Source organism: Halichoerus grypus, chromosome 2, assembly GCF_964656455.1.
Source record: "Halichoerus grypus chromosome 2, mHalGry1.hap1.1, whole genome shotgun sequence".
Taxonomy (NCBI): Eukaryota; Metazoa; Chordata; class Mammalia; order Carnivora; family Phocidae; genus Halichoerus; species Halichoerus grypus.
This window is the reverse complement of record NC_135713.1, coordinates 195,099,980-195,113,512: the sequence shown is the minus strand read 5'-3', so window position 1 is coordinate 195,113,512 and position 13,533 is coordinate 195,099,980. Positions and strand designations below refer to the sequence as shown.

The window sequence follows — 13,533 nt, the reverse complement described above, 5'->3', positions numbered from 1 at the left end:
TATGGACCCCACAGAGGGTATCACACATGCCATGTATCCTCAAATAGTCTCTATTCTAGGCAGGAGATGTACACTCAGAGTGAAATAATTCAAGAAGAGCAATCCCTAGTGGGGACTGTATAGCTAAACGGCTCATAAATGACACTGATAGAAGTTGCTATTTTAATCTCATTGTCATTCCCTGGCCCTAAGAAATTCTTAAGCACCAGCCCTTCCATCCCTCCCTCCACAGATTCTTCTTGGTTTTAGTAGCTCTGCAAGTAAATACAACCTGGCCTTTGAGCATGGCTCCGAAGCAGCCCAGAAAAATCAGATCTGCTTCAAATTCTTTATTAATCTAGTTGCCTTTAGAACTTTAGGCCTAGTAAACCTATTTGGGTAAGAAAGTATTTTCTGCAACCAAATTGGATAAAAAGAAAACTGTGGATTATATGCCAGGAGATCTTTAGCAAAAATGTTGCTTGAAACATTTTAGACAAACATTGTTTAAAAAGACAAATATATTTATAGAAAATGTGTATTTGTTATAGTGTACATGGAACATTCGCCAGATACACCATATTCTGGGCCGTAAAAACTTAATGAATTTAAAAGAACTGAAATTATAAAAAGCATGTTTTCTGACCATCATGAAATTAAACTAAAAATCAGTAACAGAGATATCTGGAAAATTCCCACACATTTGGAAATTAAACAACATACTTCTCACTGGCCTGTGAGTCCAAAGATAATCACAGGGAAAAGTAGAAAATATTTTAATCAAATGAAATTGAAAATACAACATATCACAAATTGCAGCTGATGCAGTGTTTAGAGGGAAATTAATAACATTAAGTGCTTATTTTAGAAGTACAAATTACCAATATTAGGACTAAAAGAATATTGCTAGATTCCACAGACTTAAAAAGCATAATAGGGAAATATTACAAACAACATTATGCCCAGAAGTTGGGCCACTTAAATGAAATAGACAAATTCTTTATAAGACAGAAACTACCAAAGCTCATTCAAGAAGAAATAGATAGCCTAATTTCCAGTAGAAATTAAAGAAATTGAATTCATAGTTAAAAACCTTTCTACAGGGGCGCCTGGGTGGCTCAGTTGGTTAAGCGACTGCCTTCGGCTCAGGTCATGATCCTGGAGTCCCTGGATCGAGTCCCGCATCGGGCTCCCTGCTCAGCAGGGAGTCTGCTTCTCCCTCTGACCCTCCCCCCTCTCATGTACTCGCTCTCTCTCATTCTCTCTCTCTCAAATAAATAAAATCTTTAAAAAAAAAAAAAATTGTTTAAAAAACCTTTCTACAAAGAAAACTGCAGGCCCAGATGGCTTCCTTGGCAAATTTACCAAACCTTTAAGGAAGAAATATTCTGCACAAACTCTTCCAGAAAATAGAAGGAACACTTCCCAACTCATTTTATGAGCCTAGCTAATATTGAAAGATATTGCAAGAAAACTATAGGCCAATTTACCTTATGAACTTAGGGTGACAAATGAACAAAGTATTAGCAAGCCAAATTCTGTAATGTATAAAAAGGATAATAATAGTACTGTGCTGTTAAACTGGCTCTCTGGATCAAGAGGAAGTCCTCTTTGTACCGTTCACTGATTTCCATTGTATAAAAACTCCCACAAACAAAACAAAACGAAACCCTCCCACCATGGCCAATTGTAAGCTACCAGTGTGAGGTCACTGACAGTGGAGTCAGGAAGAGATGTGTAGAATTAGCTCTCGTGAGTTGGTGTAACCCAACTTCAGCACATCATGACCAATGCATAATCTTCCCAAGAATGCAAGACTGGTTGAACATTCAAAAATCCATGAATATACTTAGCAAAATAAATCTACCCAAACTGGTGCTCTTACTGTACAGTCCACTTCAGGCCCCACAGTCTCTTTGTTGCTTGTCCCCCTTTTCATTTCATTGCTCTGATCATTGCAACATCTAGATTACACCCTCTTCCTGTGGCCACTCGCTTGCTCATTTAACATTTTTAATAGATGCAGCGATGCAATTAGGAGGTGGGAGAGCTACTCCTAACTCACGCAAAAAAAACCCTACTAAAATATATAAAACTATATAATTGTCTCATAAATTTCACACACACACTCCATGGTGAAGTATGTTTGTCTGTTTTTACTTACATTCAGGGTACTCTTTGTGACGACCTTTTAATGGTTACGCCAGCAGGGTTGTCACATGGTAAAATGAAGACCTAATTCTCTACTGATTTGGGAGCATCCTTGAGTCAAAAATCCTGTCATTTTTTAAATCTTTGTATCGACTCCTGACACATTACTTGGCACATAGACTCAGTGCATGTTTTGATGAATGGATAAATAAATAGAATTCTAAGGATTCCTCATTTGCAGAGGCTCTCAAGTCAAGACTTAAGTGTGAGACTCAAGTACTCACTGTGGAAATGGCCATTCTTTGAAAAGAATGACATTCCCAATTGCATTGTGATTTTTAGTACTTCTCTGCTCAATTCAAAAACATTTATAAAATGAGGGGAGTAGAGGGGTGCCTGGGTGGCCCCTCAGTTGGGTAAGCGTTTGACTCTTGATTTCTGCTCAGGTCATGATCTCAGGGTCGTGAGATTGAGCCCTGCATTGGTCTCCTCATTCAGTGGGGAGTCTGCCTGAGATTCTCCCTCTCCCTCTCCTTCTGCCCCCCCCATGTGCACATGCTCTCTCTCTCTCTCTCTCTCAAATAAATAAATCTTAAAGAAGAAGAAGAATAAAATGAGGGGTATGGAAGAGAATCAATTAAAATTCCCTAGAGAACTTTTTTTAAAAAGATCTGGGCCACTGTATCATCTGAAAAAGGACTGGGGAGCAGGTAGAGTATTAAATGATGAATATTGATCATCGCTATGAGAGTAGCTTTACCATAATTTTATGGTGTGTTAGGCTTTTGTACACTGCCCATACACTTTAATATGTGTGCTCTTTTTGAAGATCAATGTATAAGTAAGTACATTCATGTTGTTGGGGGGGCACCTGGAGCACAATTTTACTCATTTAAGTTACTATATATCTTTGGATTTTGACATACTGTTGATTATATCTATAATTCTTAATGCCTAATTTCTGATCATCTGCCTTACTGTGTGATTTAAGTGATCTAGAAATGGAGTGGGAGTGGTAGGTCTCAGTTCTGGAATGATAGCATGAGTTAGTATGATCTGTGAAATTCCAAAGATGGTTTGCAGGTGAGCTGAGAAGAGGATGAGTTTGGCTAATTTAAGAAGGCCAGACTGGGTAGGATTATTCACCCCTAGAGGAGGTTAGGCTGAAAGACTTGCTCTATTTACATGAATAAAACTTCCGAGTTTCCTGATTTGCTTGTTATCTTTAAAAAAAGAAAAAGAACCTTTTATTTAGAGAAATGGACATTATCATTATCCTCCCAAATCCGGATTTTTAGTTATCAGAAACATAGCAGATTATAGCTCCACGCTGATTATCCTTCAAGCTTCGCACCTGTCTTAGCAACTCCTAGTCACCAATGAATTGACACTTGCATCACAGTCAGGTTTGGTTTCAGTGTCCTGTGTACCTCAGATCTTCGTTTTTGTATCAAATAAGATTTGTGTTTATTCTAATTTTACTAATGGAAGTTTTTCTCCATCAGGGATGGATGAATGAGATTTACAACTATGATCCAGAAACTTACCATGCAACTTTGACACATTCAGTCTTTGTCCGACTTGAGGGTGGGACCTTAAGACTTTCAAAGCCCAATAAAAATATATCCAGGAGGGCAAGCTACAATGAAACAAAGCCAGAGGTTACCTACATCAGCCAGAAAATCTACGACCTTTCAGACAGCAAGGTGAGCCTGGCTAATTTGAGAAACTAAAATGAAAGAAAAGCATTTGGAATCTTGGTTGTTTTACTGCGCTTTTCCCCCTCAAAAGGGTGTGTGTGTGTAGTGTGTGTGTGTGTGTGTGTATAATTTAGGGCACTACCTTTCATGCAAATCACCCAAGCATCTTTTTAAATGTAGATTCTATTTCAGCAGCTCTGAGTGGGGCCTAAGAGTCTGCATTTTTATGAGCTCCCAAGTGATACTCTTGCTGCTGGTGGTCCATGGACCACACTTTGAGGAACAAAGGCATAAACACTCATCTGACTTTGAGAGTTAACTTTTAACTTTTCAGTCCAACAAAAAGCTAAGTGTAGTGGTGCTAGGGTAATAATGAATGAGGACTCTGTAAATGTGAAAATTATGGATATGCAAAATAATTCCATTTGATAAGTGTTATATACTGCTGTTGTTGAGAAATATAAATTGTTGGTTATTCCAAAAAGCTGTAGGTTTTCTGTTATAACTCATGTGAGTGATCTTTAAATTTACCTCAAATGACAGAAGTATTTAAAATAGTTTTTGTATAAATTTACTCTTGAGACTGATAAACTTGAGCTTCCCATCTAGATGTAGTTTGATAAATTCTTTTTTTTTTTCTTCCAAATTTATGGTTGGTCCAAGGTCATGAAACTTAGTTGATGATAACCTGCTAAATAATTTTTGTGTCACTGTTACCTGAAAATTACAGATACTTAATCATGGAACACTACATCAAAAACTAATGATGTGATGTATGGTGATTGACATAACATAATAATAATTTAAAAAAAGAGAATTACACATACTTGTAACTCTTGCAAAATTCTTAAACATCTACTTCTGGAATGAGTTTGAAGAATAACAAATCACTTCCAAAACTTAATCCCAGTTTCTATAGTCATGTTGTAGACAGGTGGTAATTATTTTACACTCATTGTTTTAGTCAAAAAGGCTATAAAGTTTTCATGTGTGTTCTGCATAATATTAATGCACAGTGTGGCCAGTTCTTAATTTTGTATGTCAGTCATCATTTCCTTTTCCTGTAGATTTATCTTGTACCCAAAAGTTTGGCTCGAAAACGAATCTGGAATAAAAAGTACCCCATTTGTATCGAGCTTGGTCGACAAGATGACTTTATGTCTAAGGCCCAGACTGATAAAGAGACTTCTGAAGAAAAGCCTCCAGCTGAGAGAGAGCTGGGAAGCGAGGACCCTAAGAAGCCACCCCATCCTCAGGAAGGAACACGATCTAGCCAGCGAGATCAGATACTCTATCTCTTTGGGAGAACTGGCCGAGACAAAGAGGAGTGGTTTAGGCGATTTATTCTGGCATCTAAACTGAAGTCGGAAATCAAGAAGCCACCTGGTGTCTCTGGAAATAAACCAGGTAATGACATGTGTGCTGAATGCTTAAGTATTTTTAAAGGGTCCATAGGAGAATGGAGAGAGATTCCCAGGTAGGAAGGAAGGAAACCCACCCTGAATTGATGACCCTCCACCTAAGGAATGTTCTCAGGACTCACTTGCCTTTTAGGCTGGTCATTGCAACCCTTTGCACCGGATCATTTAACCAGTGATGGAACAGCTTGCAAATGTATGATTTTTGCCTTTGTTGGTAACTTAGGATTATATTTATTTGTACATACTGTGACTCTGAGAGAAGAAACATCAGGAGAACCCTGGTTGTGATAAGGAGGCGGGTAAGTCAGGGCAGCGTATCAGGCTAGTGTTCTCAGGCTCCCGGCCCTGAACATGCTTCTCCAAGCCTCAGATCACCGTAGAAATGCAGAGTCTCTGGCCTCCCGACTCACATTTGTACTGATAAGTGAGCCTCTGCTCATTTCCTGTCCTTCTGCCCCATGTATCCCACTTGGGCCCTCACTGAACCTCTCAGTGTCCTCCAGACATCTAGGGCCCTGTCTTCGCTTTTTGCATATGCTCCTCCCTCTACCTGGAATGTTCTTCCCCCACCTGCACCAGGAAAATGCCAACCATTTCTTCAAGAGGCAGCCGAGAGGACTCTACCTGTGAAGTTGGTACTGGGGCTTTCTTGGGAGAGGTAGTCACCTCCTCCTTTCTGCCCTGAAAGTCCTTCAGTCATGCTTCGGTTGCCATGGTTATTATAGAGAGCTGTAATTTATGTGCCTAGGTGCCCAAATTCAAGGGCAGGGATTATGTCTCATTCTTCTTTTCATGTGGAATTGGCCCAGAGAAGGGCTTGATAAAAACCTTTGTTGAATAAAAGATGACAGGTCTGGAATTGCTGTGCGCTGTGGGCGAACGGTTAGCTTGCGGCCCACTTGCCATTTGTTTCTGGGGCTGTGGCAGTTCCATATTTGACCCTCAGTGATCACCAGGAAAAAAGAACAAGGTTACTTACCACATGGACTTCATGGCTTTCAGTTCCTCTGAATTGTTTTAGAGAAGAAGAAAAACCGTTCTAAAAAATGAGCTGTTATTAGAGTCGGAGGTATTTCTCAGGATAGGAAATAGCCTTATAAATATTTTTTTAAACAATCATCTGTTAGCATGTTAGCTGCTTGTCCACTTAGCCCGGGGCAGTCTGTTCGCTGTTGCGTTGACTTTGCAGTCGTTTCCTTCCTGCGTTAACAGCCGCCCCCCTTTGCGGCAGGGGTTTTGCCCTCGTACAGTAGACACAACAGCCCCTCGGGGCACCTGACCCACAGCCGCAGCAGCAGCAAAGGCAGCGTGGAGGAGGTGATGTCGCAGCCGAAGCAGAAGGAGCTGGTGGGCAGCGTGCGGCAGAAGATGCTGCTGGACTACAGCGTGTACATGGCCAGGTGTGTCCCCCAAGAAAACCGAAGCCCCCAGAGGAGCCCGGTGCAGAGTGCGGAGAGCAGCCCCACGGCTGGGAAGAAGGTAAAGCTGGCTGCCCAGGCCGTGGCTTTTCTGCTTTTCTACTCAGACTCGTTTCTGCAAACGTAAGCCCTTGGAGCGCTTCCTGTGTACCAGGCCCTGCCCTAGGCACTGGGGACACAGTAGTGAATGAGACAGATGCGGGCCTTGCCCTCGGGGAGCTTGTGCTCTCGGCAGGGACAGCAAGAAACAAACAGCTGGCGGTGGCAAGAATTAAAAGAAAGCCAAGGATGGAAGTGGGGAGGGTGGAAAGTGGCCAGACTGCTATTTTAGAGTGGTGGTCAAGGAGGGCCTCCTTACGGAGGTGACGTTTGGGCAGAGACCTGACCACAGTGAGGAAGTGAGCCATGGGACGAGTGTGGGAGGAGCCTCCCCAGTTCAGGGGACCGGCCCAGAAGCAGGGGTATGGTTGGAGTATTCAGGGAACCGTGGTGAGGTCGGTGAGGTGACGGTGAGCAGGGCACAGAGAGGCAGGGCCTCATGGGATCAGTTCTGAGGAAGATGGGAAGCCCTGGGAGGGTTTTGAGCAGGGAGTCATGTTGATCTATTTAAGTTTAAAAGTGGCTGTCCGTGGAGAGTGGGCAGGAGGAGGAAGAGAGTGGGTGGGGGGCGCTTCCAGCTGTCGGGGATGGGGCTGTGATGAGGGATAGCAGCAGGTGCTGAGAACGGCTGTAGTTGGGATCTGTGTTTATAGGGGAGCGGCTGGATTTGCTGATGAATTAGGTGTGGGGCGTGAGAGAACCAGAGGGGCCAAAGATCACTCCTAACCTTTGACCTGAGCAACTGGGCAATCAGTAGGGAAGTTCTCAGAATCGTTAGTAGTAGAGGTCTGATTCCTCAGTTACCTTTGTATTCTCAGACTCATTAGCGATGTCCAGTGCTTTTGAAGATTTGCCACGAGCATTCTTCCCACAGCGTAACAAGCTGGCCATTGACTCAGGATCATCTGCAGTAAGATAACTAAGCTGCCATATGCCAGATTCTGTTGGGCACTGTGATAGAATTCCTCTGATCCCTTCAGCAGTCTTGCAGACGAGATGGTATTCTCTCCATTTTGTAGATGGAGAAACAGGTTCACGCGAGCTAAGTAGCTTCATTTCACAGTTGCTAAGTGGTGGCGTGTACAAAACCAGATGATGCTCCCAGGCCCTCAGCTGCCACCACTGCCATGTTGGTGGCCGTTAGAAAGCTGTGCTGGCCCTCAGGCCTCCTGCCACTACCCCACTCATCTCCTCAGCACGGCGCCCAGCCTGTGCACACCCAGCCTGCTTTCCTCCCGCTCAGTAACTCACTGAAGTGTGTGACCTCTTACAGTGACCGTATCTGCTCTGAATGGGAAGCACTTGGTGCCTTCTCTGTGCTGTTAGCCAGTCATGGGTTTTGCTTCATTCTGTTGGTCCTCTCCAGTGGGGAAGAGACCCCCGAACCCTCATCCGGCCGACCTTGTCAGGCCAAAAAAGACCCTGTGCTCTGCTGGCCCCTCACCCACTGCCTCCACCCTCTAACCTGAGTTACCAACTAAGAGTGGGAAGTAGGCCTTCCTCTAGGCTGGAGTTGGGCAATACAAAACTATTCTAGGCATGTCCTGTTTACCACCCGTGAATCCCCCTACCCCAAATTCCTTTTCTCCCTGGGTTGTCAACTGTCTGAACTCTCATCGAATTCAGGGAAATCAGGAGGAGCATTTGTATACTAATGGAAGAAAATTACCCCATGAAATGCTTGCTTTTTAAAAGAGTTCCTTAAATTAAAAATACAAAAACAAAACCATGTTTTAGAACATCGTGTCCTCAGTGTGTGTTGCATGTGCTTGTCGTGTTGTGTCATCACTGGAGTCTCTGGAAGCCCCAGGAGGGGCTGGGAGGCCCCGATGGCCCATAACTGAGCCCCTTGACCCAGCGTCCCTGTCACCCGGGGGCTTCTCTAGTGCAAACGTCCTTTCTGAGTACTTGGCATTTACCTCTTTAAGCACCGTAACATGTTTTTCCTCTTCTAAGTCTGATGAAAATCTTTAAAAACCACATTGCATTTCCTGGCCCCCTTAGGCAGAGCAGGCAGGGATGATTTCATCTTGATAATTTAAGGACTTAACAACAAACAGAAATTCAGGCTGGTCGTCATGCAGGCCTACTTGAGGTCAGAAGCCTTTCACCCCCATCTGAGCCACCCCAGGCTGCTGATTCTGCAGTAGTTTTCTCTCGATTGTCAGTTGGCTGGTGTTGGTATATGGCCTTCTAGTTGCTTCTCCTTGAGTGCTTATCCCCATCTCCCACCCCCCACCCCTAAGGCAACGATTCTAGTCTGTGTGGGCTAAGAAACCAGAAAGCCAGAATTGTGTGAACAGGATAACTGTCCTTGGAAAGGGAGCTTTGGAAGAAGGTGCGTGGGGTCTAGTGCTGGGCTCCCGCATCCCCTTGGCCTCCCTGAAGCACGTGTGGGCTGTGTCCTGGCTCTCAGGGATGGTCTGCTAGTTAAGACCGTCTTGAATAAGGTATGGGCATGTGTTATAGTTAACTATTACTGTGTAACAGCCCCAGAAGTCGTGGCCTAAAACCATAACAGTTACTCATTTTGCTTACCAATTTGTAACTTGACCAGACTTGGCAATGAAGGCTTCTCTCTACTCCATACAGCATCAGCTGAGGAGGCCCCACTGGGGGCTGGAGGAGCTGCTCCCAAGATGCCTCACTCGCATGGCTGGCACGTAGATGCTGGTTGTTGGCTGGGAGCTCACTTCTCCGTGTGGCCTGGGCTTCCTGCAGCTTGGTGACTGGGTTCCAAGGGCAAGTCTCCCTCGAGAAAGAGCCGGGTGAACACCGTATCACCTTTTATGACCTTATCTCGGAAGTAAAATAACATCACGTCTGTCATGCCCTATTGGAGCAGTCAGCACACCTTCCCAAGTTCAGGGAGGGGCAGAGATTCTACTTCTTGCTGAAGAAGTAGCAAATTCTTGGAAGAACATGTGGGATGGGAAATATCGTGGCACTGTTTTTGAAAAGGAAGTTCTGCTAGTTTCCTCTGCTACTTTGATTACTTTTCACCCTTTAAGGCAGTTCTTAACTAGTTTTATTTCTTATTAATTTTGCAGTTTGAGCGCACGAGGACCTTCTCCCTCCATTTTTAACTTGTTATGTTTGGTGCATGTGAAACATTAACATGGTTCCAGAGGTCAAAGCTGTACAAAGACCTACTCAGAACAGGGCCGTCTCCCCCACCCTCTTTCTTCTGTTCTTCCATGCTATTCCCACTCACCCCCCCTGGAGGAAGCCAATCTCCTTAGTCTCTGGTTTATCCTTTCTGGCTTTATTTTCCCTTCTGTCTTAGTCGAAAGGTAGCATATTATGGATACTCTTTTGAACATTACTTTTTCACTTACTAGTACATTCTGGAAATCACTCCACATCAGTTCATAGATGTCTCTCCCTCCTCTTGTTTTTAAACAGCACCAAGTACTTGTTCCATTGTATAAATGTTTCATAGTATATTCATTCCCTCTTTTATAAGGGCATATAGGTTTCCAGTATTTTGCAATCACAAACAATGCTGCAGTGAATAATTTGTGTATTGTGTATTTTTGTGCTGTTGAAGGTGTATCTCCAAGGTGAAATCTTAGAAGTGAGATCGCTAGATCAGAAGGTAAATGCACATGTAGTTTTGTTAGGTATTACCACATTCCCCTCTATAAGGGTTGCACCAGTGTTCACTCCCACCAGTAGTAAGAGTGCCTGTTTCCCCAAAGGCTCACCAAATGCGGACCCTTTGGATGTGGTCAGTAGTGTTCATCCTTCCTGCCAAAGACCGGGCCAGGTCATTTCTTAGGGTCCATATTGCCTCTGATATCATGAGTCCAAGAGAAATTCAAAGGGCTCAGAGATAAAAATGAACCTTTGACATCTCTTCGGGTGACACTGTCACATCGTCAGTGTCGGCTACCAGCCAGAGCTTACCCAGAGGGAGCTTGGGACACAGCTCCAGCCTTTGCCTCAGCTTCTTCTCTCCCCATTCTCCCCCGCTGCTGCCTCTTGTAGGCCATGGTCAAAGCATCTCTTCCCCTGAGGGCTCCACGTCTAATGGCAACTTCCACCCGCTGGGCCTCCTTTCTCACATGGCACCTAGTGCTAAACTAGGTTTGGAGGAGAATGAGGCCACTGGTTCACAGGAGCCAAACCCAGGATACAATTAGTAAATCTAGACAAGGTTTGTGTTAAACAATGCTGAAACACTTTTGGTGTTTATTCTTACTTATAATAATTAAAAACATATTCGGTCATTAAATGACCGAAACCACTTTGGAGCTCAAAATTGGAATTTTAAAATCACTATTTTGGAAGAAGGGCCTGGTTCTCTAGATGTTTAGTGGTTAGTGACTAGTCACTGAGCCCTGACTTGCCCTCATGACTGCTTTGTCCCACAGCCACAGACTGTGCAAGCCTCCGAATCTCCAAACCCCCATGGTGTTGGCGCCATTTTCTCACTGTTCAGGCAACTTAACCTCTAGAATAGTTGAGAGACCATGAGGCTGGCTGAGGAGACTAGAGCTTTATTGTCTTGTCAAGGTAGTGTGCTTGGTTGGAGATTTTAATAGTAATTCAGAAAATAAGAAAATAAGGAGACTTTCTTTTGAAACTAATAATATACTATATGTTAAATTGAATTTAAATAAAATAAAATTTTTAAAAAAGGAAACTCTATTTTTAAAAATGTCTAAAGGTGGCATAGTATTACCCCTGGTGTGGTTACCTCAGGAAGGGAGACTGCACAGGCTGCCTGCAGATTTGCTCAGGGGTGTAGAAAGGCCAGGGAGGCTGCTAGTTCTGTATGCCCCAAAGTGGCCTACCTGGGAGAGAGGACCATCGGTGGGTCAGTGCTGTGCCTGTCCTCTAGGCAGGTGCAAGACTCCAATATTCAGATTGTGTCACACACTTCCATGCTCATTATCCAAGGAAGATCCTAAATGTTTAGGGATAATGTAGGCTTCCCAGGTTTGGAGAATTCTGTCTTCATTATTACTAGTTGTACTAATTATCTTGTTAGCTATAAACTGGATCATGAGATATAAATCCCTGTTTGCAGTTATCAGGAGATGAGAACCCTAAAAAGCAAATAGGAATCAAATAGAAACCAGGAAATCTTAATTGGTGGAGTGGTTTTCCAAGGCTTCCCTTTCCTGTGCAAAGTCACCTTTTCAAACATTTAAAAGCAGTATTGAAAAGTGCTCTTCCTACAGTGAGTAAAAAATCTGAAGCCATAGAGCCAATTTAAACATAAATTTTAGAAAGGATCCAGAAAAGAGTGCCAAGACAATTCAAGGAATGGGGAAGGGGAGGGAAAGAATAGTCTTCAACAAATGGTGCTGGAACAGCGGGTATCCACATGGCAAAAGAATGAAGTTGGACTCCTGCCTCACACCATACACAGAAATTAACTCAAAAGGATCATAGACCTCAATGTAAGAGCTAAAACTATAAAACTCTTAGAAGAAAACATAGGAGTCAGTCTCTGTGGTTTGGGGTTAGGTAAAGCTTTCTTAGATAAGACACCCAAAAGTACATGCAACCAAAAAAAAAAAGATAAACTAGATTTCATCAAAATTAAAAACTTTTGTGCTACAAACAATACCATTAAGATAGTAAAAAGACAACCCACAAAATGGGAGAAAATATCTGCAAATCATATATCTGATATTCTAGTACCTAGAATAAACAAAGGATTCTTAAAACTGAATAATAAAAAGGTAAATGACCCAATTAAGAAATGGGCAAAGGGGAGCACCTGGGTGGCTCAGTCAGTTAAGTGTCTGCCTTTAGCTCTGGTCATGATCCCAGGGTCCTGGGATCAAGCCCCTCATTGGGCTCCCTGCTCAGCGGGGAGCCTGCTTCTCTTCCTCCCTCTGCCTGCCGCTCCCCCTGCTTGTGTGCTCACTCACTCTCTGTCAAATAAATAAAATCTTTTTCTAAATTTTTTTAAAAGATTTTATTTATTTGACAGAGAGAGACACAGCGAGAGAGGGAACACAAGCAGGGGGAGTGGGAGAGGGAGAAACAGGCTTCCTGCGGAGCAGGGAGCCTGATGCGGGGCTCCATCCCAGGACCCTGGGATCATGACCTGAGCCGAAGGCAGACGCTTAACGACTGAGCTACCCAGGTGCCCCAATAAATAAAATCTTAAAAAAAAAAAAAGAAATGGACAAAGGATTTGAATAGACATTTCTCCAAAGAAGACATATAGATGGCCCATGAGCCTAGAAAAGATACTCAGTCGTTAGTCATCCAGGAAATGCGAATCAAAACCATAACGAGAGGGGCACCTGGGTGGCTCAGTCGGTTAAGCGGCTGCCTTCGGCTCAGGTCAGGATCCCAGGGTCCTGGGATCGAGCCCCGCATCGGGCTCCCTGCTCAGCGGGAAGCCTGCTTCTCCCTCTCCCACTCCCCCTACTTGTGTTCCCTCTCTCGCTGTCTCTCTCTGTCATATAAATAAATAAAATCTTTAAAAAAAAAACCATAACGAGATACCACTTCACAACCACTAGGATGGCTAGAAAGAAAAAGATAATAGCAAGTATTAGTGAGGATGTGGAGAAAGTGGAACCATTGTATATTGGTGGTGGGAATGTAGAATGATGCGGCTGCTGTGGAAAACACTTTGCTTGTTCCTCAGAGTAAACATACAGCTCTACGATCCAGCAGTTCCACCTCTAGGTATATATCCAAGAGAAATGGAAACCTGTGTCTGCACAAAAACTTGTACACAAATGTTCATGGTGCCATTATTCACAACAGTCGAAAGTGGAAGCAACTGAAACT

At 43.5% G+C, this 13,533-nt stretch overlaps 1 protein-coding gene across 4 annotated transcripts in view; it reads left to right on the top strand.

Moving 5' to 3' along the window:
• TEX2 (testis expressed 2) overlaps positions 1–13,533 on the top strand; it is a 99,272-nt gene that overhangs the window by 55,382 nt on the left and 30,357 nt on the right. For all 4 annotated transcript variants that reach the window (XM_036116243.2, XM_036116242.2, XM_078065926.1 and 1 more), the window contains exons 3-5: positions 3,636–3,836; positions 4,898–5,237; positions 6,483–6,730. In XM_036116243.2, the coding sequence (XP_035972136.1) occupies positions 3,636–3,836; positions 4,898–5,237; positions 6,483–6,730 (789 nt within the window). The remainder of the gene's footprint in view (positions 1–3,635; positions 3,837–4,897; positions 5,238–6,482; positions 6,731–13,533) is intronic.